The sequence below is a fragment of the Microcaecilia unicolor genome, chromosome 1 (genome assembly GCF_901765095.1).
Source record: "Microcaecilia unicolor chromosome 1, aMicUni1.1, whole genome shotgun sequence".
Classification (NCBI taxonomy): domain Eukaryota; kingdom Metazoa; phylum Chordata; class Amphibia; order Gymnophiona; family Siphonopidae; genus Microcaecilia; species Microcaecilia unicolor.
In genome coordinates this window covers 575,280,310-575,306,563 of record NC_044031.1, presented here as the reverse complement: position 1 = coordinate 575,306,563, position 26,254 = coordinate 575,280,310, and the positions used below count along the sequence as shown (strand labels likewise).

The window sequence follows — 26,254 nt, the reverse complement described above, 5'->3', positions numbered from 1 at the left end:
TTTGGGAGGAAGGCCTACCATTCCTCTATGCTCGTGGCCAAAATTCAGTCTTACCAGCTCTACACGAGCATACACATGCGGAACAATGTGCGGCAGTTGGCGGGCTTGGTGGACAAGCTCCCTCCTGAGCAAGCCAAGCCATTTCAGGAGGTGGTCAGGCAGCTGAAGGCGTGCAGAAAATTCCTGGCCAGAGGGGTGTATGACACCTTTGATGTTGCGTCCAGGGCCGCTGCTCAAGGTGTGGTGATGCGCAGACTCTCATGGCTGCGTGCCTCCGACCTGGAGAATAGGATCCAGCAGCGGATTGTGGACTCGCCTTGCTGTGCGGACAATATTTTTGGAGAGAAGGTCAAACAGGTGGTAGAGCAGCTCCACCAGCGGGATACCGCTTTCGACAAGTTCTCCCAACGGCAGCCTTCAGCTTCTACCTCAACAGGTAGAAGTTTTTATGGGGGAAGGAAGACTGTTCCCTACTCTTCTGGTAAGCGTAGGTACAATCCTCCTTCTCGACAGCCTGCGGCCCAGGCTAAGCCCCAGCGCGCTCGCTCTCGTCAGCAGCGTGCGCCTCCGCAAGGCCCCTCGGCTCCCCAGCAAAAGCAAGGGACGAGCTTTTGACTGGCTCCAGCAGAGCATAGCCGACATCCACGTGTCAGTGCCGGGCGATCTGCCGGTCAGAGGGAGGTTGAAAGTTTTTCACCAAAGGTGGCCTCTCATAACCTCCGATCAGTGGGTTCTTCAAATAGTCTGGCAAGGATACACCCTCAATTTGGCCTCCAAACCTCCAAATTGTCCACCGGGAGCTCAGTCTTACAGCTTCCAGCACAAGCAGGTACTTGCAGAGGAACTCTCCGCCCTTCTCAGCGCCAATGCGGTCGAGCCCGTGCCATCTGGGCAAGAAGGGCTGAGATTCTATTCCAGGTACTTCCTTGTGGAAAAGAAAACAGGGGGGATGCGTCCCATCCTAGACCTAAGGGCCCTGAACAAATATCTGGTCAAGGAAAAGTTCAGGATGCTTTCCCTGGGCACCCTTCTCCCCATGATTCAGGAAAACGATTGGCTATGCTCTCTGGACTTGAAGGACGCCTACACGCACATCCCGATACTGCCAGCTCACAGACAGTATCTGCGATTTCAGCTGGGCACACGTCACTTCCAGTACTGTGTGCTACCCTTTGGGCTCGCCTCTGCGCCCAGAGTGTTCACGAAGTGCTTGGCTGTAGTAGCAGCGGCGCTTCGCAGGCTGGGGGTGCACATGTTCCCATATCTCGACGATTGGCTGGTGAAGAACACATCCGAGGCAGGAGCTCTACAGTCCATGCAGATGACTATTCGCCTCCTGGAGCTACTCGGGTTTGTGATAAATTATCCAAAGTCCCATCTTCTCCCAGTACAGCTCGAATTCATAGGAGCTCTGCTGGATTCTCGGACGGCTCGTGCCTATCTCCCAGAGACGAGAGCCAACAACTTGTTGTCCCTCGTCTCGCGGGTGCGAGCGTCCCAGCAGATCACAGCTCGGCAGATGTTGAGATTGCTGGGCCACATGGCCTCCACAGTTCATGTGACTCCCATGGCCCGCCTTCACATGCGATCTGCTCAATGGACCCTAGCTTCCCAGTGGTTTCAGGCTGCTGGAGATCTAGAAGACGTGATCCACCTGTCCACGAGTTTTCTCAAATCCCTGTATTGGTGGACGATTTGGTCCAATTTGACTCTGGGACGTCCTTTCCAAATTCCTCAGCCTTAAAAAGTGCTGACTACGGATGCGTCTCTCCTGGGGTGGGGAGCTTATGTCGATGGGCTTCACACCCAGGAAGCTGGTCCCTCCAGGAACGCGATCTGCAGGTCAGTCTTCTGGAGTTACGAGAGGTCTGGAACGCTCTGAAGGCTTTCAGAGATCGGCTGTCCCACCAAATTATCCAAATTCAGACAGACAACCAGGTTGCCATGTACTACATCAACAAGCAGGGGGGCACCGGATCTCGCCCCCTGTGTCAGGAAGCCGTCAGCATGTGGCTCTGGGCTCGCCGTCATGGCATGGTGCTCCAAGCCACATACCTGGCAGGCGTAAACAACAGTCTGGCCGACAGGTTGAGCAGGATTATGCAACCTCACGAGTGGTCGCTCAACTCCAGAGTAGTGCGCCAGATCTTCCAGGTGTGGAGCACCCCCTTGGTAGATCTCTTTGCATCTCGAGCCAACCACAAAGTCCCTCAGTTCTGTTCCAGGCTTCAGGCCCACGGCAGACTGGCATCGGATGCCTTCCTCCTGGACTGGGGGGAAGGTCTGCTGTATGCTTATCCTCCCATACCTCGATCGGGAAGACTTTGTTGAAACTCAAGCAAGACTGAGGCACCATGATTCTGATTGCTCCTTTTTGGCCGCGTCAGATTTGGTTCCCTCTTCTTCTGGAGTTGTCCTCCGAAGAACCGTGGAGATTGGAGTGTTTTCCGACCCTCATCACACAGGACGAAGGGGCACTTCTGCATCCCAGCCTCCAGTCTCTGGCTCTCACGGCCTGGATGTTGAGAGCGTAGACTTTGCCTCTTTGGGTCTGTCAGAGGGTGTCTCCCGCATCTTGCTTGCTTCCAGGAAAGATTCCACTAAGAGGAGTTACTTCTTTCTATGGAGGAGGTTTGCCGTCTGGTGTGACAGCAAGGCCCTAGATCCTCGCTCTTGTCCTACACAGACCCTGCTTGAATACCTTCTGCACTTGTCTGAGTCTGGTCTCAAGACCAACTCTGTAAGGGTTCACCTTAGCGCAATCAGTGCATACCATTACCGTGTGGAAGGTAAGCCGATCTCAGGACAGCCTTTAGTTGTTCGCTTCATGAGAGGTTTGCTTTTGTCAAAGCCCCCCGTCAAGCCTCCTACAGTGTCATGGGATCTCAATGTTGTTTTCACCCAGCTGATGAAACCTCCTTTTGAGCCACTGAACTCCTGCCATCTGAAGTACTTGACCTGGAAGGTCATTTTCTTGGTGGCAGTTACTTCAGCTCGTAGAGTCAGTGAGCTTCAGGCCCTGGTAGCCCAGGCCCCTTACACCAAATTTCATCATAACAGAGTAGTCCTCCGCACTCACCGTAAGTTCTTGCCAAAGGTTGTGTCGGAGTTCCATCTGAACCAGTCAATTGTCTTGCCAACATTCTTTCCCCGTCCTCATTCCTGCCCTGCTGAACGTCAGCTGCACACATTGGACTGCAAAAGAGCATTGGCCTTCTATCTGGAGCGGACACAGCCCAACAGACAGTCTGCCCAATTGTTTGTTTCTTTTGATCTCAACAGGAGGGGAGTGGCTGTGGGGAAACGCACCATATCCAATTGGATAGCAGATTGCATTTCCTTCACTTACGCTCAGGCTGGGCTGGCTCTTGAGGGTCATGTCACAGCTCATAATGTTAGATCCATGGCAGTGTCGGTAGCCCACTTGAAGTCAGCCACTATTGAAGAGATTTGCAAAGCTGCGACGTGGTCATCTGTCCACACATTCACATCTCATTACTGCCTGCAGCAGGATACCCGACGCGACAGTCGGTTCGGGCAGTCAGTGCTTCAGAATCTGTTCGGGGTTTAGAATCCAACTCCACCTCCCTAGGCCCATGTTTATTCTGTTCCAGGCTGCACTCTCAGTTAGTTGGATAAATTGTTAGGTCAATCTCAGTTATGTCCTCGCCGTTGCGAGGCCCAATTGACCATGGTTGTTGTTTTGAGTGAGCCTGGGGGCTAGGGATACCCCATCAGTGAGAACAAGCAGCCTGCTTGTCCTCGGAGAAAGCGAATGCTACATACCTGTAGAAGGTATTCTCCGAGGACAGCAGGCTGATTGTTCTCACAAACCCGCCCGCCTCCCCTTTGGAGTTGTGTCTTCCCTTGTCTTTGTCTTGCTACATATGGGACTGACGAACACGAGCCGGTTCGGGCGGGAAGACGGCCGCGCATGCGCGGTGCGCATGGGCGCGCGAGGACTAGCAAAGGCCTTTGCTAGTGAAGTTTCCGATTGGAGGGGCTGCCGTGGACGTCACCCATCAGTGAGAACAATCAGTCTGCTGTCCTCGGAGAATACCTTCTACAGGTATGTAGCATTCGCTTTTTCAGTTCTCTATCTCCACTTACTGCCCCGGAGGTTGTGGAATAGTGTGAAAGGACTAATGGCAAGAAAATTATCAGGTAAGACCTAATTTCTCCATAATTTGTATTTATGGAGTAATGTACATTTATTTTTAAAATTATATTCAAATGAGAATGTATTCAGTGTTACTGGGCACTGAAAAACAGCAACAGATATCTTGTTTTTCAGCCTGAACCAATTATGTAGCTATGTACCTCTGTGCTCCATGTTTCCTTGCAGGGGCTGAAAATTGTCTTATCTTATATATGTAACTTTGCTTTCCAGTACTAAAACGTTTATATGAAATGTCAGCCTGTGACTAATTGAAATCCAGAATCAATATTATTTCCTCAAAGTCTGAAGGTGAAAGAGAATGTATCTGCTCAATCCATCCTTTGACTGAAAGCCATAGTTAATATCCTGGTCTCTCTCTTCTTTCTTAGCTGGTGAAGTTTATTTTGCTTTGAATGAGGATAAGATCTGCAGAGCCATGGCACAGATGTTACTGCAGAATGCAGTGAAGTTCAATCTGGCTGAATTCCAGGAAGTATGGCAGCAGAGTGTCCCTGAGGGCATGACCACCAGACTGGACCAGCTCAAGGTAAGTAACCAGAGCCAACAGGTTTTGCTTCTGGTCCAGTGGTTCTAGAATAGGTATTATGAGTATTTATTCTCACAAGTGGGTAACATGGCGCCGCTTTGCCCGGTCTGGAGCTTCTAACAAACTCAAAACAGAGCTACGCTCACTTCAATTGCATCAGCCAATCAGAATCAAGGATTCACCCAAGACATGTCCCTCCTGCCCCACTCCACCTCTTTTAGTTAAGTCATAATTCCTCCCTAAACCCTGTCACACCCCTTTTCCAAGATGGTAACTACTGTGGGTTGTACATATCTAAGATGGTGGCACCTATAGCGTTACTTCTTGTTTTACACTACCTGCTGCCATCCTGGATTAGTGACATCACAGGAAGTGATGTCCATCGTCAGACACCACCCTCTACAGCATTGGAGGAGCATGCTCAGTTGGGTTCCTTTTATTTTCCCACCCCTTAAAAGTGTGTATGTGAGGTTTATTATTTGTATTTTTTTTTTTCCTACAATCGATTGTGAGGGAATTACTCAGCCACCCCATTGGAGAACTTCACAACTTGGTATTGCTCAGGAATGAAAACACATTTTATCCTTTTTTTTTCCCCCCTTCCAATCATGGGCATGACATTACTGCTTTAAACTTTTGCTGCCTTTTTTAAACAGTTGTCTGTTTTTACATTATATCCCACACTAGCCTCTTGAGTTCAGTGTGGCTAACAGAACTGGAAAGATAGCATAAAATAGCTGATCATACTCAGTAAGTTACATAAGAGTTAAAACAAACCATATAAACTTAATCATCTGGATATTAAAAGTTTTTGAAATAAAGTTTCTAGCAGTTTGCAGACTTTTACATGATTAGTTTGATATCTACTCTTAGATGGTAGCATATTCTACCATTTAGCCGCCTGATAAGGAAACATTGTTGAATATCATTTTATAAACAATCTTTTTACTTATAGGGTAATACAAAATTAAAAATTCTGTAGAATCTAAATGTGAGTTTTGTCTGGGCAGTTAAATTTAAGTCACACATATATGCTGGGGTACTATATATAAAGTACGATGAATCGGGGAGAAAAGTTTAAAATTAAAACGTGCCTCCACTGAGAGCCAATGCAGCACCACCAACAGAAGGGTAACTCTCTAAAATTTGGGCACCCTAATAATTCGAGCCACCGTGTTCTGCAGTGTCTGAAGCTTTTTACAAACTGACTCTTTACAGCCTGCATAAATGATATTGTAATAATTTATGTAGGCAAGGACAAAAGTTTGAAGAATTAACTTGAAATACATCAAATTCAAAATATGCCCTAGTACATCTAAGCCTCCATAATTACCTAAAAACTTTAGTGGCAACACTCTGCACGTGGACTTCAAATGTAAGGTACTTATCCAGAACAACTCTCAAAATTTTAAGATGTGGTTCTGTAGAACTTTAATTAAAAGCACTAGCCCATGCTCAGATTAAACAATTGTTTATTAATATATCAATATAAGAGGATATACAAGTCTCAAAGGCAGACAAGGTATGTTCTAAACTCTGGACAAAGGCCAGCTCCTTATGTAGTTTTTTTTTTTTTTTTTTTTTAGTTTTTTTGTTACATTTGTACCCCGCGCTTTCCCACTCATGGCAGGCTCAATGCGGCTTACATGGGGCAATGGAGGGTTAAGTGACTTTCCCAGAGTCACAAGGAGCTGCCTGTGCCTGGAGTGAGAATCAAACTCAGTTCCCCAGGACCAAAGTCCACCACCCTAACCACTAGGCCACATAGAGAATTTGACATCTTAAACACAGAATCAAAAGAATACATAAAAAAATTAATTATTACAGGAGCATAGGTTAATTTAATAATGACTGCATGCATATGGTTTATTGCCTCTGATAGTCTCCTTCACCCTCTGACCATCAAATTACCCATTCCATATCATCAAGCTGATCAATCCATAGACTGGTGGGTTGTGTCCATCTACCAGCAGGTGGAGATAGAGAGCAAACTTTTGCCTCCCTATATGTGGTCATGTGCTGCCGGAAACTCCCCAGTATGTTCTCTATCTCAGCAGGTGGTGGTCACACACAGCAGCAGCTCTGGCTAGGCCTCCAAGCCTAATTTTTAGGTTTTGCTGAGTGCCTGGGGTTGAGGGCTCTTTTGAGCAAGTGCAAACCTGGTGGTGCCAGGTCCCTCCTTTTCTCCCCCCTCCCGCTGGCTCCGTTAAAAAAAAAAAAAAAAAATGAATTTTAAACGTCCTTAAAGGCGTTTATTTCGACGTTTATTTAAACGTTCATTGCAGCTACTCACTGGGACACCAGTTCGTTACAGCTCGGAGCGGACAGCAGGTAATTTTTACCTTTTTATAGCGGGCAGGGGGTTCCCCGATTCTTCTCCTCGTGGCATATGGCGTTGGAGGGCGAGGGCACAAAGGGTCGCTCCCCGGATCGCTTGAGCGCTTCTAGAGGGGATGCGGGGGTCTTACAGCCTGATTCGCCCTTGTTGGGTGACAGTTTCGTGACCGATGAATGTCCCGGTCCTTCCTCCGGCGTGGCGGTTTTTCCCGCCATAAACGCCCATCCCCCGCTCCTCGCCTCCGCCATCTTGGCCGGCCACGTGGCTCGGACGGCTTCTTCGTGGGCCGCCCTTGAGGTTGGAGACATTAATGCCATGAACGCCCTTAATTTGGGCGACGGCACAAAAGCGGCTAAAGTTAAGCGCCGTTCTTCCCGCGCGGCTCCTTCGCGGAGTGTCGCGCCGGACGCCATTTTGGATGCGCAGCATGTCTCTCCCCCGCTCTTACGAGCGCCGGTTGAGGGTGCGTCTAGGGCTTTTGCCCAGGCTGCGGAAGTGCACAGTCTGGGGGGTTTCTCCCCCGAGTTTGTTTTGCTGCTGCATCAGGCTTTCCTCATGCAAAACGCTGCCCCTGCTCCCTCGTCTGGTAAAGAGGTTGAGGTTCCCAGAGGTAAACGCCCTCGGGTTGATTCCCAGGCCTTGGAGGAATTTGTCTCCTCCGATGTAGATGAGGGCAGCGTGTCTGAGATCTCCCAACGGTCCTTTGCGGATTCCTTGGAGGAGACGGATCCCCGCTCGGATGGAGCGGATGACCCCTCTGCAGCGCGGCTTTTTAGCCCAGGGGATTTGCCCAACCTGTTGTTACAGGCCATGGACACTTTGAAGATTTCCTCTCCGGAGGACGTCTCTCCCTCAGCCCCTGTTGGCTCTGCCATTATGCTGGGGACGAAGCGCCCGCCTAGAACCTTCCACGTGCATGATGCCATGCACACCCTAATTTCGGCTCAATGGGATGTCCCAGAAGCGAGCCTTAAAGTGGCTAGGGCTATGTCCCGCCTCTATCCTTTGGCTGTGAGTGAACGTGAGGCCTATCTGTGGCCTACCGTGGATTCTTTAATCACTGCGGTGACTAAGAAAACGGCGTTGCCGGTGGAAGGTGGCACGGCCCTAAAGGACGCCCAAGACAGAAATTGGAGGCGGCCTTAAGGTCGTCCTTTGAGGCGGCTGCTTTAAGTTTGCAGGCCTCAGTTTGCGGCTCCTATGTGGCCAGGGCGTGCCTGACTATGGTGCAGCGGGCTTCCCCCTCGGATCATTCCTTGAGGGCTGATTGGCCGGCCCTGGAATCAGGCTTAGCCTATTTGGCAGACTTGCTGTATGATGTCTTGAGGGCCTCAGCGAAAGGCATGGCTCAGACAATCTCTGCGCGGCGGTGGCTTTGGCTGAAACATTGGTCTGCTGACCACGCCTCTAAATCCCGCCTGGCTAGGTTGCCTTTTAAAGGCAAGCTGCTCTTTGGGGTCGAGCTGGACAAAATCGTGACCGATCTCGGCACGTCTAAGGGCAAGAAATTACCAGAGGTCAGGGCTCGGGCTAGTTCTCGTCCCGGTACCTCCAGAGGACGGTTGCAGGAAGCCCGTCGGTACCGCCCGGGCAAGTCGGGTTCCTCTGCCCCCTCTTCCTTCAAGAGGAATTTCTCCCCCAAGCAGCATTCCTTTCGCAGAGGACCGCCGTCCCGGAGGTGCTCCCTCCGGTCCTCCCCCAGGGTCTCGTACCCAATGACGGGGTCTTGGTCCACGCCCCAGTGCAGATTGGAGGACGGCTGTCCTCGTTTCTGGGCGAGTGGACCACAATAACTTCAGACGCGTGGGTGCTGGAAGTCATCAGAGACGGCTACAAACTAGAGTTCTGCCGACCCTTAAAAGACGGGTTTGTACTCTCTCCCTGCAAGTCTCCGGTCAAAGCTGTGGCAGTGCAGCAGATCTTGGACAATCTGATCCGCCTGGGCGCGGTCGTTCCGGTGCCAGAAAGTCAGCTTGGCAAGGGACGTTACTCCATTTACTTTGTGGTACCAAAGAAAGGAGGTTCTGTCCGGCCTATCCTCGACCTCAAAGGGGTCAATCGGGCCTTGAAAGTGCGGCACTTTCGCATGGAGACTCTCCGCTCTGTTATAGCGGCAGTGAAGGCAGGAGAGTTCCTGGCATCCTTGGACATCAAGGAAGCGTACCTGCATATTCCCATCTGGCCTCCTCATCAACGCTTTCTGCGTTTTGCAGTCCTGGGACGACACTTCCAGTTCAGAGCCCTCCCTTTCGGGTTGGCTACTGCTCCGCGGACCTTTTCCAAAGTAATGGTGGTCATCGCGGCCTTCCTACGAAAGGAAGGGGTACAAGTCCATCCTTATCTGGACGACTGGTTGATCCGAGCCCCCTCTTATGCAGAGTGCGGCAAAGCTGTGGACCGGGTAGTTGCTCTTTTGAGCTCCCTGGGATGGATCTTCAACTGGGAGAAGAGCCAGCTGCGCCCGACTCAGTCCCTGGAGTACCTGGGAGTTCGATTCGACACCCAAGTGGGCAGAATTTTCCTGCCAGACAATCGGATTGTCAAACTTCAGGCTCAGGTGGACCAGTTCCTAGTAGCCTCTCCCCTTCGGGCTTGGGACTATGTGCAGCTGTTGGGCTCTATGACGGCCACGATGGAAGTTGTGCCCTGGGCCAGGGCTCATATGAGACCACTTCAACACTCTTTGCTGCAGCGCTGGACTCCGATGTCGGAGGATTATGCTGTGCGCCTTCCCTTGGACCCAGCAGTGCGCAAGGCGCTGAGCTGGTGGATGCAGACAGACAAGTTGTCTGCGGGAATGCCTCTGGTGACCCCAGAGTGGATTGTCGTCACGACGGACGCCTCGTTGTCGGGCTGGGGAGCCCACTGCTTGGGAAGGACAGCGCAGGGGCTCTGGTCTCCTGCAGAGGCAAAGTGGTCTATCAACCTCCTGGAACTCAGAGCCATTCGGTTGGCGCTTTTGGAGTTCATCCCGGTACTGGTGTTGAAGCCTGTACGGGTCCTGTCGGACAATGCCACGGCTGTGGCCTATGTCAACCGCCAGGGAGGTACCAAGAGCGCCCCTCTAGCCAAGGAGGCTATGAATCTTTGCCAGTGGGCGGAAGCGAACCTGGAGCAGCTTTCAGCGGCCCACATTGCCGGAGTCATGAATGTCAAGGCGGACTTTCTCAGTCGCCATACCTTGGAGCCCGGAGAGTGGCAGCTATCTGCTCAGGCGTTCTTGGACATCACGAAGCGCTGGGGCCAGCCGAGCCTAGATCTGATGGCGTCATCGGCCAATGGCCAAGTGCCGCGCTTTTTCAGCAGAGGACGGGACCCTCGATCCCTGGGAGTAGATGCTCTTCTCCAACAGTGGCCGACACAAGAGCTTCTCTATGTGTTCCCGCCCTGGCCCATGTTGGGCAGGGTGCTAGACCGGGTGGCAAAGCATCCCGGCAGGGTAATCCTGGTGAGTCCGGATTGGCCCAGGCGTCCCTGGTATGCGGACTTGATCAGGCTCTCAGTCGACGATCCTCTGCGGCTGCCAGTGGAGCAGGGCCTGTTACATCAGGGTCCCGTGGTGATGGAGGATCCCTCCCCCTTTGGTCTTACGGCCTGGCTATTGAGCGGCAGCGTCTGAGGAAGAAGGGCTTCTCAGACAAGGTCATCGCCACTATGCTGAGAGCGAGGAAGCGCTCTACTTCTACTGCTTACGCCAGGGTTTGGCGTATCTTTGCAGCGTGGTGTGAAGTAGGCTCACTTTCTCCCTTCACTGCTCCAATTTCTTCAGTGTTGGCGTTCCTGCAAGAAGGTCTGGAGAAAGGCCTGTCGCTCAGTTCCCTTAAAGTCCAGGTAGCGGCTCTGGCTTGCTTCAGGGGCCGCCTGAAGGGTGCTTCCCTGGCTTCGCAGCCAGATGTGGTGCGCTTTCTCAAGGGAGTTAATCACCTGCGCCCTCCTCTGCACTCAGTGGTGCCTGCGTGGAATCTCAACCTGGTGCTAAGAGCATTGCAGAAGCCGCCTTTTGAACCCTTGTCGAGGGCATCTCTGAAAGACCTGACGTTGAAAGCAGTCTTTTTGGTGGCTATCACTTCAGCCAGAAGAGTTTCCGAGCTCCAGGCGCTCTCATGTCGAGAGCCTTTTCTGCAGTTCACTGAGGCAGGAGTGACTATTCGCACAGTGCCTTCCTTCCTGCCCAAGATTGTTTCTCGCTTCCATGTGAATCAGCAGCTCTGTCTCCCTTCCTTTCGTAGGGAGGACTACCCAGAGGAGTACTCTGCTCTTAAATTTCTGGATGTGAGACGAGTCATCATCAGATACTTGGAAGTGACCAATGATTTCCGGAAATCGGATCATCTGTTTGTCCTGTTTGCAGGTCCTCGTAAGGGTCTGCAGGCTGCTAAGCCTACAGTGGCAAGATGGGTCAAGGAAGCCATTGCAGCGGCTTATGTGGCCGCGGGGAAGGTGCCGCCTATCCAGCTGAAGGCTCACTCCACGAGAGCTCAGGCGGCCTCGATGGCAGAGGCCGGATCCGTCTCCTTGGAAGAGATATGCAAGGCGGCAACTTGGGCTTCGGCTCATACATTCTCCAAGCATTACCGTTTGACTGTGGCTGCACGGGCGGAGGCCCGGTTTGGAGCTTCAGTGTTGAGGTCAGGGATTTCAATGTCCCGCCCTGGGTGAGTACTGCTTCGGTACATCCCACCAGTCTATGGATTGATCAGCTTGATGATATGGAAGGTAAAATTATGTATAATCATACCTGATAATTTTCTTTCCATTAATCATAGCTGATCAATCCATAGCCCCTCCCAGATATCTGTACTGTTTTTATTCTGGTTGCATTTCAGGTTCAAGTTTAGTCTTCAGTTACTTCAGAAAGACTTCGTGTTCAAGTTTTTTCACTTGGATTCTTCAAGAGTTAAGACGAGTTTGTGTTACAGTGAGCTGCTGCATTCCTCTCCCCTCCGTTTTACGGGGCTGGATTGAGACTTAAAATTCTGCCGGCACTCCCTCCCGCTTCGTGCGGCTGTAGGGCAGCTTTGTACCCCTCCCGCTTCGGCGGTGTTAGGGTCAGTCAGCTCCTCCCGCGGTTGCGGTTGCAGGATAAGCCAGATCCCCCCGCATCGGCGGGTGTGGTGTCCCTCCCCCGCTCCGCGGGGATGAGCTGGACGGATTCCCCTCCCCCACTTGTGTGGGGATGAGCTGGGTTAATTCCCCTCCCCCGTTTCGGCGGTGGTGAGCTGGGCAGAGTGTCCCTTCGTGGGTGTAATTCTCTAAGTGCTGAGTCCTGCGGATGGAGCTTTGATATCGACATACTGAGGAGTTTCCGGCAGCACATGACCACATATAGGGAGGCAAAAGTTTGCTCTCTATCTCCACCTGCTGGTAGATGGACACAACCCACCAGTCTATGGATTGATCAGCTATGATTAATGGAAAGAAAATTATCAGGTATGATTATACATAATTTTACCTTATATGTTGAAGTCATAAATTGCTCCCTAAGTCAAGATACAAATGACTTACAATGTTTTTCCATTCCTAAAGGTCTCTGGGTCACCTAACAGCATTCTCTTTTCTTCATAGTTACAGTGAGGTAATAACACATTCAGCAACAGGTTACATATATAGGTTAGTTAGTGGCATATTCAAGTCTAAAAGACTGGAGCTATATTAATAAGTATATTCCTAAGGTAGACTTTTTTTCCACAGTCTCCCCCCTTTGGTCTGTACTCTCACTAAAGAGAGTTATGGACCACTTATGGACACAGAAAAAAATTTGACAATCTCAAATTCAGCATCAACAGCTAGTTTTGGTAATATCAAGTTAGCTAACTGAACTGAAGCATAGATTTTGAGGCTTGAGTACATTGGCATAAAACACAAAGAATAATAGTTCCAATTATGACCACTAGTATTTGAGCCATCTTCTTTCCTTCTAATCACTTTATCTTTTTACTCTGAAGTTTTAGATATTTGCAGAGTTAATTTTACATTTATTACGAGTCATGTTTCCCACTTTCTTTTTCGAACATGTAATTCTTATCCTTATAAAGCTGCTTTTTCTCACATAGCAGGCAAATATATTTAAAATTCCATCCTGCTAAGAGCTTACCACTCCACAAGTAATTAGTAAAACCCTTCCCTATTCAGGAAAGGACTCTGTTTTAAGTTCTCATAAGAAAAACTGTGACGTAGTTCAGGCTTGGTTTCTCCGGACATCTTCAAACATCTTTAGGCTGTTTGCACATGGAGAGGTATTAAGAATTAGGGTGATCACACTGTAATCCGTCATGCTTTCAAGATGAGCATTCCATTCCCTAATTCAGAAACGTCTCCTCTGAGTGAGGAAAATGGTTGGGCTTTACTCCTGAAATAGCATCTGTTGAATTAGCTATGCCCCCCTCTCACATCAGCGGGTGATACCTTCTTTTTCTTCACTGCACATGTCAGGTCTCACAGCTGGACAGCACAGAGAACAAGGAGAGAGTGTCTCTTGAAGTGAGTAAAAATAAGGAATGGAAGTATATATATTCACTTTACCCATATGTTCCAGTCAACCTGCAATTTTATTGCTATACACGCTGCCTATTATACATATAACATAGTAACATAGTAGATGATGGCAGAAAAAGACCTGCATGGTCCATCCAGTCTGCCCAACAAGATAAACTTATATGTGCTACTTTTTGTGTATACCTTACCTTGATTTGTATCTGTCATTTCTCATGGGGTTATGATGATAGCTCATTTAAAGTTTTGACAAACATATCCTCTTTCCATATCCGTATAAGTCTGCCCAGCACTATCACTGCCTCCCAACCACCGGCTCTGGGACAGACCATATAAGTTCCCCAGCAATATCCTCGCCTCCCAACCACCAGTCCCGCCTCCCACCATCAGGGCTGCCACCTAATCTCAGCTAAGCTTCTGAGGATCCATTCCCTCGGAACAGGATTTCTTTATGTTTATCCCACGCATGTTTGAATTCCATTACCGTTTTCCTCTCCACCACCTCCTGCGGGAGAGCATTCCAAGCATCCACCACTCTCTCCATGAAAAAATACTTCCTGACATTTTGAGTCTGCCCCCCTTCAATCTCGTATCGTGCCCTCTAGTTCTACCGCCTTCCCATCTCCGGAAAAGGTTCGTTTGCGGATTAATACCTTTCAGATATTTGAACGTCTGTATCATATCACCCCTGTTTCTCCTTTCCTCCAGGGTACACATGTTCAGGTCAGCAAGTCTCTCCTCATACGTCTTGTAACGCAAATCCCGTACCATTCTCGTAGCTTTTCTTTGCACCGCTTCAATTTTTTTTACATCCTTAGCAAGATACGGCCTCCAGAACTGAACACAATACTCCAGGTGGGGCCTCACCAACGACTTATACAGGCCTCCAGTCACCTTCTGTCGTACATCCTATTCCTGCCATGTGACTATTCCCAATGTTGTCAATTTCCTGTTATACAGTTCACACAATTTGTACAATGGCAGGTAACAAATTTACAGTGTCTCATTATAAATACATTTCTCATTTACTTGAACATCTCTCAGCCTTAATAATTTTTTGGAATTCTTTCTACATAAAATTTCCCAAGAGTGACTGAGTTTTTTTCAAAATTTTTCATAGTTCTACTCCATACAGTTCAAAACATAACTCATTAAGGTACATTCTTCCTTGAGGGCAATTTCTTTGGAATCTCATTTACCTGGGGTACATGACACACACATCTATCAAGCAACATTTTTACATAAATCTAATAACTGAAAACATTAAATACTTCACCTAAATCCAGGGGTTCCCATGGTAGGACTTCACTTGTTAAACATCTCCTTTCACTAACAACATTAGCAAACAAAATTCTGTACTACTAGCAATGAGACATTCAGGGTTTAACATTCTACTGATTACCATAGAATCTCATAACAGAAATTTCTTTCTACAACTGCATCGGCACAGGCAGAAGATTAGGAAATGTAGTGAAATAATTCATGACTCAAATTAATTTCAACTAGTCAGGAATCTGACTCTCAGTCATATCAGTGAATGCTTAGGTATAGCACAAAAACAATTAAGGTATTGCCTCCTACTCAGTCCTTTTTTTGTAGGGAAAAAAGGTACCGGTACTTGTTATGGGCGGGGGTCACTACCTATGGCTCTGCCCCTATGATAGCCACACCTACATTAGCCACACCCCTTATACCAGCCATGGCACATATAAACAGACATAATTGAAAATATTATACCAGTATAGGAGAAAAGAATAACTTGTGATTTGTTTTTCTTTATAAGTAATTTCTGTAAGCTCTTACAGCTCCAGTATACCCAGTGCAAAATAACACAGAAAAAAAAATCATTTTATTTTCATTTCAATCTCTGTTGTCTGGTGACTTTGTTTTTCTGACCACGTTGGTCCCAGTCTCTGATTCTTGTGCTCTCTATCTGTTCTCTTAACTCCGTTTCCAGGGCTTCTTTTCCATTTATTTCTTTACTTTCCTCCTTTCTTTTTCATTTCTTGCCCAACATCCTTAAGTAAAAGCTGGGTCCTCCTCCGTGGAATTGACTGGAGGAGGTATAACGTGGATCCAGCTTTTGCCTATTTTCTCCATCCATGTTCAGCATTTCTCCTCTCTCTTCCCTCCCTTGTATCCATATCCAGCAATAATTCCCTCTCCTCTTTCCAAGTCCAGCATTGCTCCTCTCTCCCCATCCATCCATGTCCAGCAATTCTCCTCTCTCTCCTTCTCTCCTCTCCATCCATTTCCAGCATTTCTTCTCTCTCCCCTACCCTCCCCTCCCCTCCCATTCATGTCCAGCGATTCTCCTCTCTCCCCTGCCCTCCCCTCTCATCCATGTCCAGCGATTCTCCTTCCCCTCCCCCTGCCTCCTCTCTCATCCATGTCCAGCGATTCTCCTTCCCCTCCCCCTGCCTCCTCTCTCTGCCTACCTGCTTGAGAGCCCGGGCCCCCAGCATCAGCCAGTGCAGCAATTAAGAGAGACTGCCAGCATCGGGGCCTTCCCTCTGCGAGTCCCGCCTACTTTTTTTAAACTTCCTGTTTCCCCATATGCGGGACTCGCAGACGGAAGGTCCCGACTCTGGCAGCCTCTCTTAATCACTGCATCGTGCTGCTGAGTTGTTAAAAAAAAAAAAAAAAAAAGGAAGGAGGGAAGAGGGGAGCAAGAGGAAGGGTGCAGGACTCGCTGGGGAAAAAAAAATGCTGGTACGCTGTACCAGTGCATACCAGCACAAAAAAAGCCCTGTTCCTACTGTTACTAAAATTTTCAGGAGAGAATCAGTTCCTTCCTTTTATTGCAAGAGTCTATCAGGACTTTGTTGAATCCTTCACCTTCGGTAATTATCTTTGGAACTATAAATAAGTCAAACAATAACCTTTACAATTTACAGTATATGGAAAAGGAAAAAGTCAAATACACCACCAGTGATATCACCAAAAGGGATGGGATTTAGGGAGGAGTTATGGCATCACTTCTGATGTCATAAAGGGGCAGGACTTGGGTGGATCCTCAATTCTGATGGCTTACACAACCAAAGTGGGTGTGTAACCTGTCAGATATGCAAATTTGGTTTGACAAATGTTAATGAACCTTATATAAAACTAATTTATGCTGTGAGTAGTATCTGTTTGAAGCCATGTGGTTTGGCCATTTTTGCTGGCCACTTCAGCCATTTGCTCCAAGAGATTTCAGTTGTGCCTTGCGAGTCTAATCACTAGGCTTTTTCTTCAATCTGCATCTTGTTCAGAGAGCGTGAACAAGTATCCCTGATTGGTCCAAGGAATATCCAGGCTCTACATGGAAACACATGCAGAAGACTGGATACTGTCATAATTCTATCAGGATGTCCAATGCCCCGTCTCTAGCTTTTCTTTTCTCAGCTGTAGAACTTGCTCATCGTGGAGTTTTGCCATGTTTATTTCAGGTCCCCTTTCCCCTTCATTTTTCCCCCTGGGAGTGAGGGAGTGGGTGAAAGTGTAGGAGAATATGTATGGGGTGCATTTTCTCACCTTCTCTCTTCCTTACCCAAGCCTGCCTTTTGGTAGAATCTTTTCAAGTGGTGAGTCCTGGGAAACTGGTAGCCTTGGCTGCCACTGGGTTTTTTTTCCTGTGGGCCAATCTAGCCTTTAGGCCATAGTTTAGCAGCTTTTAAGTTAGGATTTACGTTCTTTTGTTGGAGATTGATAGGTTGAAATGGTGTAAGAATTTTGCATTACTGTTCCATTAATTTTCTTAGCCTGCACCATCCTTTCAAGATTCTATTGTGATAATGATCTTATCGGTTACTACATGCTTTATATTTGTGAAGTGCAAAACATCATATTTTGTAGGTTTTTTTTTTTTTTTTGGTCCTTATTAGACTAGTCTGCTAGCAAAGTACTCCTAATTGGGAAGGAAGTTATGATTAAGCTATCTTTCCTTAAATCATCAAGTGGAGGAGTCTTGAGCCTTGACAGTGGACAAGCTTTGGTAACATGTCCCCACAATTTATACATAACTTTGGATGTAGACTATATGAAAGCTAATAAAATGTTATTTCATAGTGGAACAAAATTTGAATTTTTGCCTGTTAATCTCTAGGGTTTAGCACTTCTCGATCGTAATTCCAGACCAGAGACTATATCTTTGCTAAAACTGGAAGACTTGCCTGAGGATACCCAGGAAAGATTCAACAACCTGTTTGGCATTCGGGAAAAATGGACAGAAGCAGACATAGCTCCATATATTGAGTAAGTGGTTCGTGGCTCAAAGACAATCACTGCAGGAATTAGTGTTTTTGTGACTCATGGTTTGTAAATGAGGACAGTGGAAAGGTAATTTGAAGACTGTTCTTTTTTGCTGGGCGTCGAAATGGGGGGGGTTCTTAAGAAATGCATGTACAAAGTGAATTCTGCCTTTGTCAGGTGAAGGAAGAAATGTAATTTTGCAATCTTAAATTTATATTGAGCTTTATCTTGGTAGAGGCATGAAAAGTAATTTGGGCACTGACTGCACAAAAAATATATTTAAAAAAGAAAGAGAAAAAGTTACTACTTACTAAAGATTCCCCTTCTTGTATCTTTTGTGTTAAGTTCTCTACCACCTATTCAAAAAAGGTGTGTTGTGTGTTAAGAGGTCCCTTTACCAAGCCATGCTAAAAAGTGGCCAGCGCTGGTGTCGGTGTATGGGTTTTCGCATGCTGCAGTGGTAAAATGGCTGCAGTGCAATACTTTTTTGTAATGGCCACACGCTAATTTCCCTATTAGTGTGTGGCCATTGCCCATGTGGGATTAGCGCATGCTGAACAAGAAACTACCATGGGACGCCTCAGCGCTTCCCGCAATAGTGCCCTTTTAGCATGTGGTAGGCCTGCGTTAGGTCTACAGCGCCTTAGTAAAAGGACCCCTAAAGCCGAAAACAAATTGAGTCGGTATTAGATATCAGCACTGTGTGTGTCTTAATTGCGGTGGAAGTAAGGAAGGACAACCCCCCCCCCCCCCCCAACCCACCCAGAAATGAGTCTTCCCTCTCACCTCACAAAAACATTCTTGGTGTATTTTTTAACTACCTTGAACTTTTGTGAATAGGCAGTATATAAGTACATAAGCAAAACAAACAAGTCATCTTGTAAGGCTAGATGTTTGTCTGCCCTATGCTCTTGAGGTGTGCACAGTGCATGTATTATCACTGGAATTGGGTAAAACTATTCAGGGAAACTGTTTAAAGTGCAGCACAGCATACTGTAGACTGGTGTATCCCTTGCTGGATGTTTCTGGAAGTTCTCCATCGACAAGCAGGGGAAATGCAGGCACACTTACTGGTGACATCCTCCAGACAGATCCTATGTGCGGTGCTGTCCTATAGCTCAGAGAACCTTTTTAATTAAAGTGTGTCTGAGCATGTGCAGATGTTCCTGTGCTAATGAACAACATTCTACGCTCTCATCAGTTTTTTTTTTTCTTCCATGGTTGTGTGTGCATGACTTAGCTCTCCTCTCTGTTTTTTGCTTTTTCCTTTCTTTCTGTGAGACAGTTCTGCTGAAATCCCCCTCCCCTCTGGAGCTGGTGGCAGTATCCATGGGAGCTGAGCAAACAATTACCTATGATGTGGGAGCACTTCCCACAACCTTAGCTGAGACTTTTAAAGAAGGCTTCTGCTGGCGGGGGTTGGAGACCATCGCCAGCAAAGGTTTTTGTTTGTTTGTGAGGTGGTGGGGGTGGGGGGAAGCAAGGCGGTGGGGAGGGGGCGGTGGGGCAGCACTCAAAATGTGCCCCCAACCTCGGGCTCTGGCCCCCTCCTACCATGAGGTCTTGCTACACCCCTGCCTGAGCCCAAAGTGGGTGGGCACAAAAATGTTCTCTGCCCCGCCCCTTCCCCCAACTCTCCACCCCTCCCCTGGCACCTCCCAACTCAAAATATACTTTGGCTAATAAGGATCCCCAAGCTCTGTCAGCTGAAGACCTCCTTCAAAGACAGCCAGAACTCCCTTTTACCAAGCTTAGCAGGCATCAGCAGTAGCAGCATCATTGATGCTGGCACCCCACACATGCTTAGTTGTCAATGACTCAAGGATTTTGCATCATCTGACAAGCTTAGAAGGGAGTTTTGGCTGCCTTCAGAGGAGGTCCTCAGCTGATGGAGCTTGGGAATCCCCACAAGCTACAGCAAGGGTCAGGACTAGTGTTAGACATGCTAGGGTCCAAGGCAGAAAATAAAGACCCCCCCCCCCCCCAATTTCCTCTCTTCACTGCCTCCCCTCCAATCTTCCCACCTACCATTTACAATCACACTGACAGACCCTCACCAAATACAGAACAAGGGATCACAAATTAGAAATAAAACTATGTAGACAAAAACTGAACTCGGAACCTCAGCATGTACTGCAACAGTGGACAAATAAAAACAGAAACGTATTTCTTTTTCTACTGAACACAATAAAATGACATCCACTATGCACATTTCTCAAACTAACATATGTCCGTTAATAAATTCAAAATAAAATGCCTTTTCTACCTTTGTTGTCTGGCCATTTTTCTTTTTTAAATTTTATTGACAAAAATAAACCAGAAGAAATCATGTACAATATTGGCTACAGTACAGTCACTCAAAAAATGACGTTAGCAGAAGCTAATTTACAGACAGCCTCCTCCAACCCTTTTCTTTAATCAGTTAGCAAAGAAGAATTTGGATGTGATATACATATGGGTCCCAAATCTGATGGTACTTCAGTATATAGCCTGTGCGCAAAGCAGTTATTTTAGACATCAGATGGATATAATCCAACTTGCGCAGAATCGTCCAAAGGCCAGGGAGAGTAGGCTGCCTCAATTCTGCTGCAAGAACAAGTTTGCTGGCCACAAAAATTTGTGTGGCTAAACGTTGAATATATCCTTTCACTCCTCGTGGCTTAAAATGTAGAAGACAACAGTCCATTTGCACGGGGTAAGAAATGTTAGTGACAATACAAACAAATTTCAAAACAGTTGTCCAAAACGTCTGGGCCTGAGGGCAGGACCACCAGATATGAAACATGTCCCCCTCCTAACCACATTGATGCCAGCACTATGCTGTCCCCAATTGAAACATCTTGGCCAGTCGCTGGGGGGTATAATACCAACAATAAAGTATTTTGTATCCACTTTCCACTAGATTGTTAGATATAGACACCTTCAGTAAGGATTTAAATATCCTTTCCCATCGTACTTAATCGTAGGATACACCTAGTGCCTTCTCCAATTTCAACAGATAATGCATAATGGGTTTATTACGTGAAAGAAAAGCCCTATATATCATGGAAACATCCCCCTCCCTCCCCCACTAGCCATTGTTCATTCCAGAGAGGTCTCTGTTAAGCCCAATTCCCCTGTCGCCCAGCTGGGAGTATCTGGAAGTTCTTTTCTATGTGGTTTTGGGGATGTCACATCTTCCTGTGGCTCTACAGCAGCACATGCTTACCCGAAGTCGAGCTAGCTTTACCTGCCAGGTGCTGGAGTCGGGGGACTCTGTTCTAGACCTGGGTGCAATGGAGTCTTTCTTTGAGGATCTTCTAGGTAACATATTCCACAACAGGCCAATTCGGTGGTTCCTGCTCAGCTGTTCGTCTCCATATCTCTTGGGACCTCCCCGTCAAGCTCAGCCACAGCTGGTTGGTTGGTTCAACGCTGCTCCTCTTGGGCATTTCGGGTTTCTCACTTGGTGTGTGGCTTTCTGCAGATTCTCTGTTGCTAGGCCGTGCCTTAGCTGGATGCCACATATTTCGGATTTCTTTCAGGAGTCCGGCAGTCTGCCTCTTCCTGCTTTGTCAGATGTAGGGTCAAGGCTGGCCTCTGTGAAGGTCTCCTTACATGTCTTTAATTTGTGTCAGCCACGCTGAGGTCTTTGGAGGTCGCAGCCTGTCCTTGGCTATGCTTGTGCCACTGGGGTGACCATTCTATCATTGTGCAGAGGTTTGTTAGGCTCCCTTTTTGCAAGTAAACCATTGTTTGCTGAGGGCTTACTCATCGGCGTCTTCCGAATGGCAAGTCTGGACGCTCTTACCATTGGGTTTCTGCTTGACTTCGTGTTTAGATAGCAGCAGCTCCCTTTTTGCGAGCAAACCACTGTTTGCTGAGGGCTTACTCATCGGTGTCTTCCGGAGGTCATGTCTGGACACTCTTACCATTGGGTTTCTGCTCAACCTGGTGTTTAGAGAACAGCTACTATTGTGCAGGGTGGTCTAGTTTTTGATGTAGGTTTTGGGAGGCAGTCCCAGTGGTCTTTTGGACCTCCGAACTTTGTCCTTTTGAGATCATCTGGGATATCATGGAATGACTTTGTCATAACAATACTCTGTAAGCCACATTGAGCCTGCAAATAGGTGGGAAAATGTGGGATACAAATGCAATAAATAAATAAAATAAATATTTCCTGCTCAGATGGGACGACTTCCCTATGAGGAAAGGCTGAAGCAGCTAGGGCTCTTCAGCTTGGAGAAAAGATGACTGAGGGGAGATATGATAGAGGTCTATAAAATAATGAGTGGAGTGGAATGGGTAGACATGACGTTTCTGTTCATTGTTTCCAAATATGCTAGGGCAGGGGGGCATGCAATGAAGCTACAAAGTAGTAAATTTAAAACGAATCGGAGAAAATTGTTCTTCACTCAACATGTAATTAAACTCTGGAATTCGTTGCCAGAGAGTGTGGTAAAGGCGGTTAGCTTAGCGGGGTTTAAAATAAGGTTTGGCCAGCTTCCTAAAGGAAAAGTCCATAGACCATTATTAAATGGACTTGGAGAGAATCCACTATTTCTGGGATTAGCAGTATAGAATGTTTTGTACTTTTTTGGGATCTTGCCAGGTATTTGTGACCTGGATTGGCCACTGTTGGAAACAGGATGCTGGGCTTGATGGACTTTTGGTCTGTCCCAGTATGGCAATACTTATGTACACTGCTTTCCACCTAGAAGGGCTTCTGATCTTCACCTCAGTTAAACCTTGTATACTTACGGCGAGCTGAACTATCAACCAGTTCTACTGTCAGTTTGTTAGTGTTTGCTGAGCTCCGGGGCCTTACAACATCATGGAGCTTCCATGCCAGTGCTAGCTCACTGGGGCAAAGGGGCTGTTGCATTCGCATACTTACTAGCAGGTTTGGAGCTACTGGGCGTCTTATGACCAAGTTGTAGCCGCTTTCGGGGCGGACATGTCTGTTTTCTATGGCGGTAACTTGTAGGGTGGCAATCTAGTCTTGTTTGCATACGTGCTAAAGGCATTTCCATTCAGATTCTTTGCGCAGTTGGCTGCCTCTTCTAGAGTATCGGTGTTGTCTGCGGAAGTCTTTACATCCCAGTCTGGATTCATCTGTTGCTGACACTAAGGAATGATAAATTGTCTTTCCTGATAATTTTCTTTTCTTTAGTCGCAGCAGATGAATTCAGCATCCCGCCCTGTTGATTTTTTTCAGCAATGGCTATCCATTTTCACTTTTAAAGAGACTGTTATAATCAGTTTACCTCTTTGCAGTTCTTGAATTATCATGTTTCCTGCGGGGAAGGAGAAATGCTATAATTGTTTCCTTCTGCTTTATGAGATACTGAATCGCCAAGGAGCATTCCATCCTATAAGACAGTGCTTCCTTCCTGTTATGTTGTTTTACAGGCTAATTATGTTTTTAGTTAGCCTTGTTATCTCTTTATAAAATAAATAAAAAATATTGGAACTGAAGACAGTGCTCTATCTCCACCTGCTGGTAGATGGACACAACCCACAAGTCTCTGGATTCATCTGCTGCAACTAAAGAAAAGAAAATTATCAGGTAAGACATTTTTTTTTGGTTTGCAGTATTTTAAGAATATTACAAGGCATAGAGAAGAAAATGCTTAAATAATTCTGCCTTGTATAAATTATAATCTTTGTGTAACTTCTGTTAGTCTTAAACTAATCTTGGATTAATATATGTATTCCAATTTATAACATTTTGCTTTTCCAAATAAAGAAATGAAAAACATTTCTAAACACAGTGATTTCCTGGAGATATAAAATCTGTTCTAAAATTGTCCCATGTATTTTTATCTGTATCCTTACTAACCAGGGACCTGTGTGCAGAGAAACAGACGATAGGAGCCCTGCTGACCAAGTATGCCCGCTGTTCCATGCAGAACGGCATAAAAATGTACAATTCCAGAAGACCTGTTTCTTGATGCCAAATATTGATTACAGAATGCACAATTGTAATGTGGTTGTGATTCTTAATGAGCTTTTGTTCTAGGTACCTAGCACTGTGCTGCACTACAGCATTACTTTTTAAGTATAACAACTTAAAACATTCTGGCTATACTTTGATACACATGCATTAGTCACAGTACAGTTATTTATAAATGCTATTTTGAATTAAATTTTTATGACATCAATATGTAATACACGTCACAAACTTATTTACAGTTCATAAAATAACAGACTATAAGAAACGACTTAATACAGAAGAAAAAAATAAGTTGAAAGTATGGTACAAAAGCATGTTTTACTGAGTGAGCAGGTGACATGTGAATGTATGAATGTGGGCTTGTATAGGTAGTAATGTGGGCTGTGTGTGACTGTATGGAGTGTGGTATATGTGTGGTTTAGGTGGTGGGTAGCATATGTATGGGAGTGAGGGATGTTTGTGAAGCAGGATGTGTGCACCTGTCCCTAGCTTCCCCCCCCCCCCCATTTGCTTTCTTTCTCTTCCTACTTTTTTAACCAGCCCCATCTTCAGAGGTGGGAAAGGTCCTGACTTCTCCAAACAACTGCAAATTAGCTGCTCCTCATCTTCCTTCTTTTTGTTTTTTAATTATATTTGTACCCCGCGCTTTCCCACTCATGGCAGGCTCAATGCAGCTTACATGGGGCAATGGAGTGTTAAGTGACTTGCCCAGAGTCACAAGGAGCTGCCTGTGCCTGAAGTGGGAATCAAACTCAGTTCCTCAGTTCCCTAGGACCAAAGTCCACCACCCTAACCACTGGGCCACTCCTCCACTCCACTCCCTGTCCCCTTTCCTTTTTCTCTGTTTTGCTTCATTCTTAACCTGTTCCTCCTGTAATACCTCTCTGTTCAGGAAGCTGGGGATTTCTGCTGGCATATTGTGGTACACTATGGCATAGGGCAGATCTGTTGCTGGCAGGCAGCACTTAACCTCAGAGGACTCTTGGCCCAGTAGCCACTCCACCCCTCCACTAAGTTTATCTGGTTCAGGGAACCTGGTGCAAGGAGGCTCTTAATCAGAAAGTCTCTATGCTTTTGCACCGAAGTGTGCAGCAGTGTCCTATCTTCTTGTTGCCTTCTTGGAAAATGATAACACCTGATCCCTAATAGTGTGTTTGGATACACCTCTAGGATTCAGTGTTAAATAAGGCAAAGCTCCCTAATGGTGCATCTTGATACGACCACTTTTGTGGCAGTCAGAGAGAAGATCCAAATATTGCTAGGAGAGGAAAATATTAATATTCTACAGCAGTTTTCATACATTTTGACCTAAACTGTACAACTCAGTAGGACAAATTAAGGATGTCATGCTACAATTTTTAAATACTTCACTTTCCATGAGACTAACTAATATGGAAAAACTAGATGCAGAAACCACAACTAGGGAAATCAAGAATACGGTGTGCAGCCTAGCCATGTGTAGATCTTTGGGACCAAGATGGTTTCAGGGTTGAATATTGTATAGAGTAGGTTCCAAGATTAAAAGAACTCTCAATAATTTGTAGCTTTTAGTTAAGGTATGATTTTTTTTTTTTTACTGACCATAGTTGTTCCTAAGCCTAGTAAGGAGACACTGCATGCTAACAATTATTGGCTGCTATCACTAGTCAACGCTGAGAAGCCAAAATTTTCACATACATGTTTGCATCATTTACAAATATGCTTGCTAGTATTATCCATAGCAAGCAGAAGGACTTAAGCCTGGAAAATGTTCATCTGATAATACTTGACTGTTTTGTAATGTTATTCATCTGGTCAAGCAGAAGCAAAAAAGTAAGTAGTGGGAACGATCAAATCAAAACAAACAGAGTGATACTGATGTGAACTTAACAGGGACTGTGTTTTAGCTCTAAAGCCTGCATCTAGAGGCCTTGAGAATTGTAGTGTAGGATTTACTTAGAATTTCCTTGTGCAAAACAACAAGGAATAATGTCCTTCAGATTTGTCTTTGGGGTAGCCAGCAGAGTCAGTGCTTCATTATGGTGCGCTATTCATCTGGCCAAAACACATGATACCCAATGGTAGTTCTCTCCTTGGATTTTGGAAGGGCTTTTCACAGGGTGGAATGGAGATTACTTGATAAAGTTCTGAAGTGGTTTGGTTCAAATCTTTTTTTTATTTAAAGGAGGTCTTAATTGAAACAAAGAATACAGATTAACCAACTGGTAGCAATTAAGCAACTAATTCTAAAGTCACGAATTAAAACAGCTTCACAGATTCAAAAGCTATAAAGCCTGTGCCACTCTATCAAGACATTCAGAAGCAAACCTCCATTTTACATCATAACCCCCCCCCCCCTCCCCTTTCCCAAGGAGAAAGTAAGTGTGATGGGTTATTGTGAAAAACTGGAGAAAAGAGGTAGAGAGACCAGAAGAAAAGATACCACCATAACAAAAATTTGAGAATCCTACAAAAATCACTCCAATTGTCATGAGCCCCATTCACTAAAGTTAAGCTAGGGCAGTGATGGCGAACCTTTCAGAGACCGAGTGCCCAAACAGCAACCAAAAA

General features: G+C 46.5%; 1 protein-coding gene across 1 annotated transcript in view; it reads left to right on the top strand.

Annotated features, from left to right (window-relative positions):
* Positions 1 to 23,897, top strand: part of DSCC1 (DNA replication and sister chromatid cohesion 1) — an 87,636-nt gene extending 63,739 nt beyond the window's left edge. The window contains exons 7-9 of the mRNA XM_030218522.1: positions 4,549 to 4,706; positions 17,624 to 17,772; positions 23,594 to 23,897. Of these exons, the coding sequence (XP_030074382.1) occupies positions 4,549 to 4,706; positions 17,624 to 17,772; positions 23,594 to 23,702 (416 nt within the window). The 3' untranslated portion in view covers positions 23,703 to 23,897. The remainder of the gene's footprint in view (positions 1 to 4,548; positions 4,707 to 17,623; positions 17,773 to 23,593) is intronic.
* The last annotated feature ends 2,357 nt before the right edge of the window (positions 23,898 to 26,254 follow it).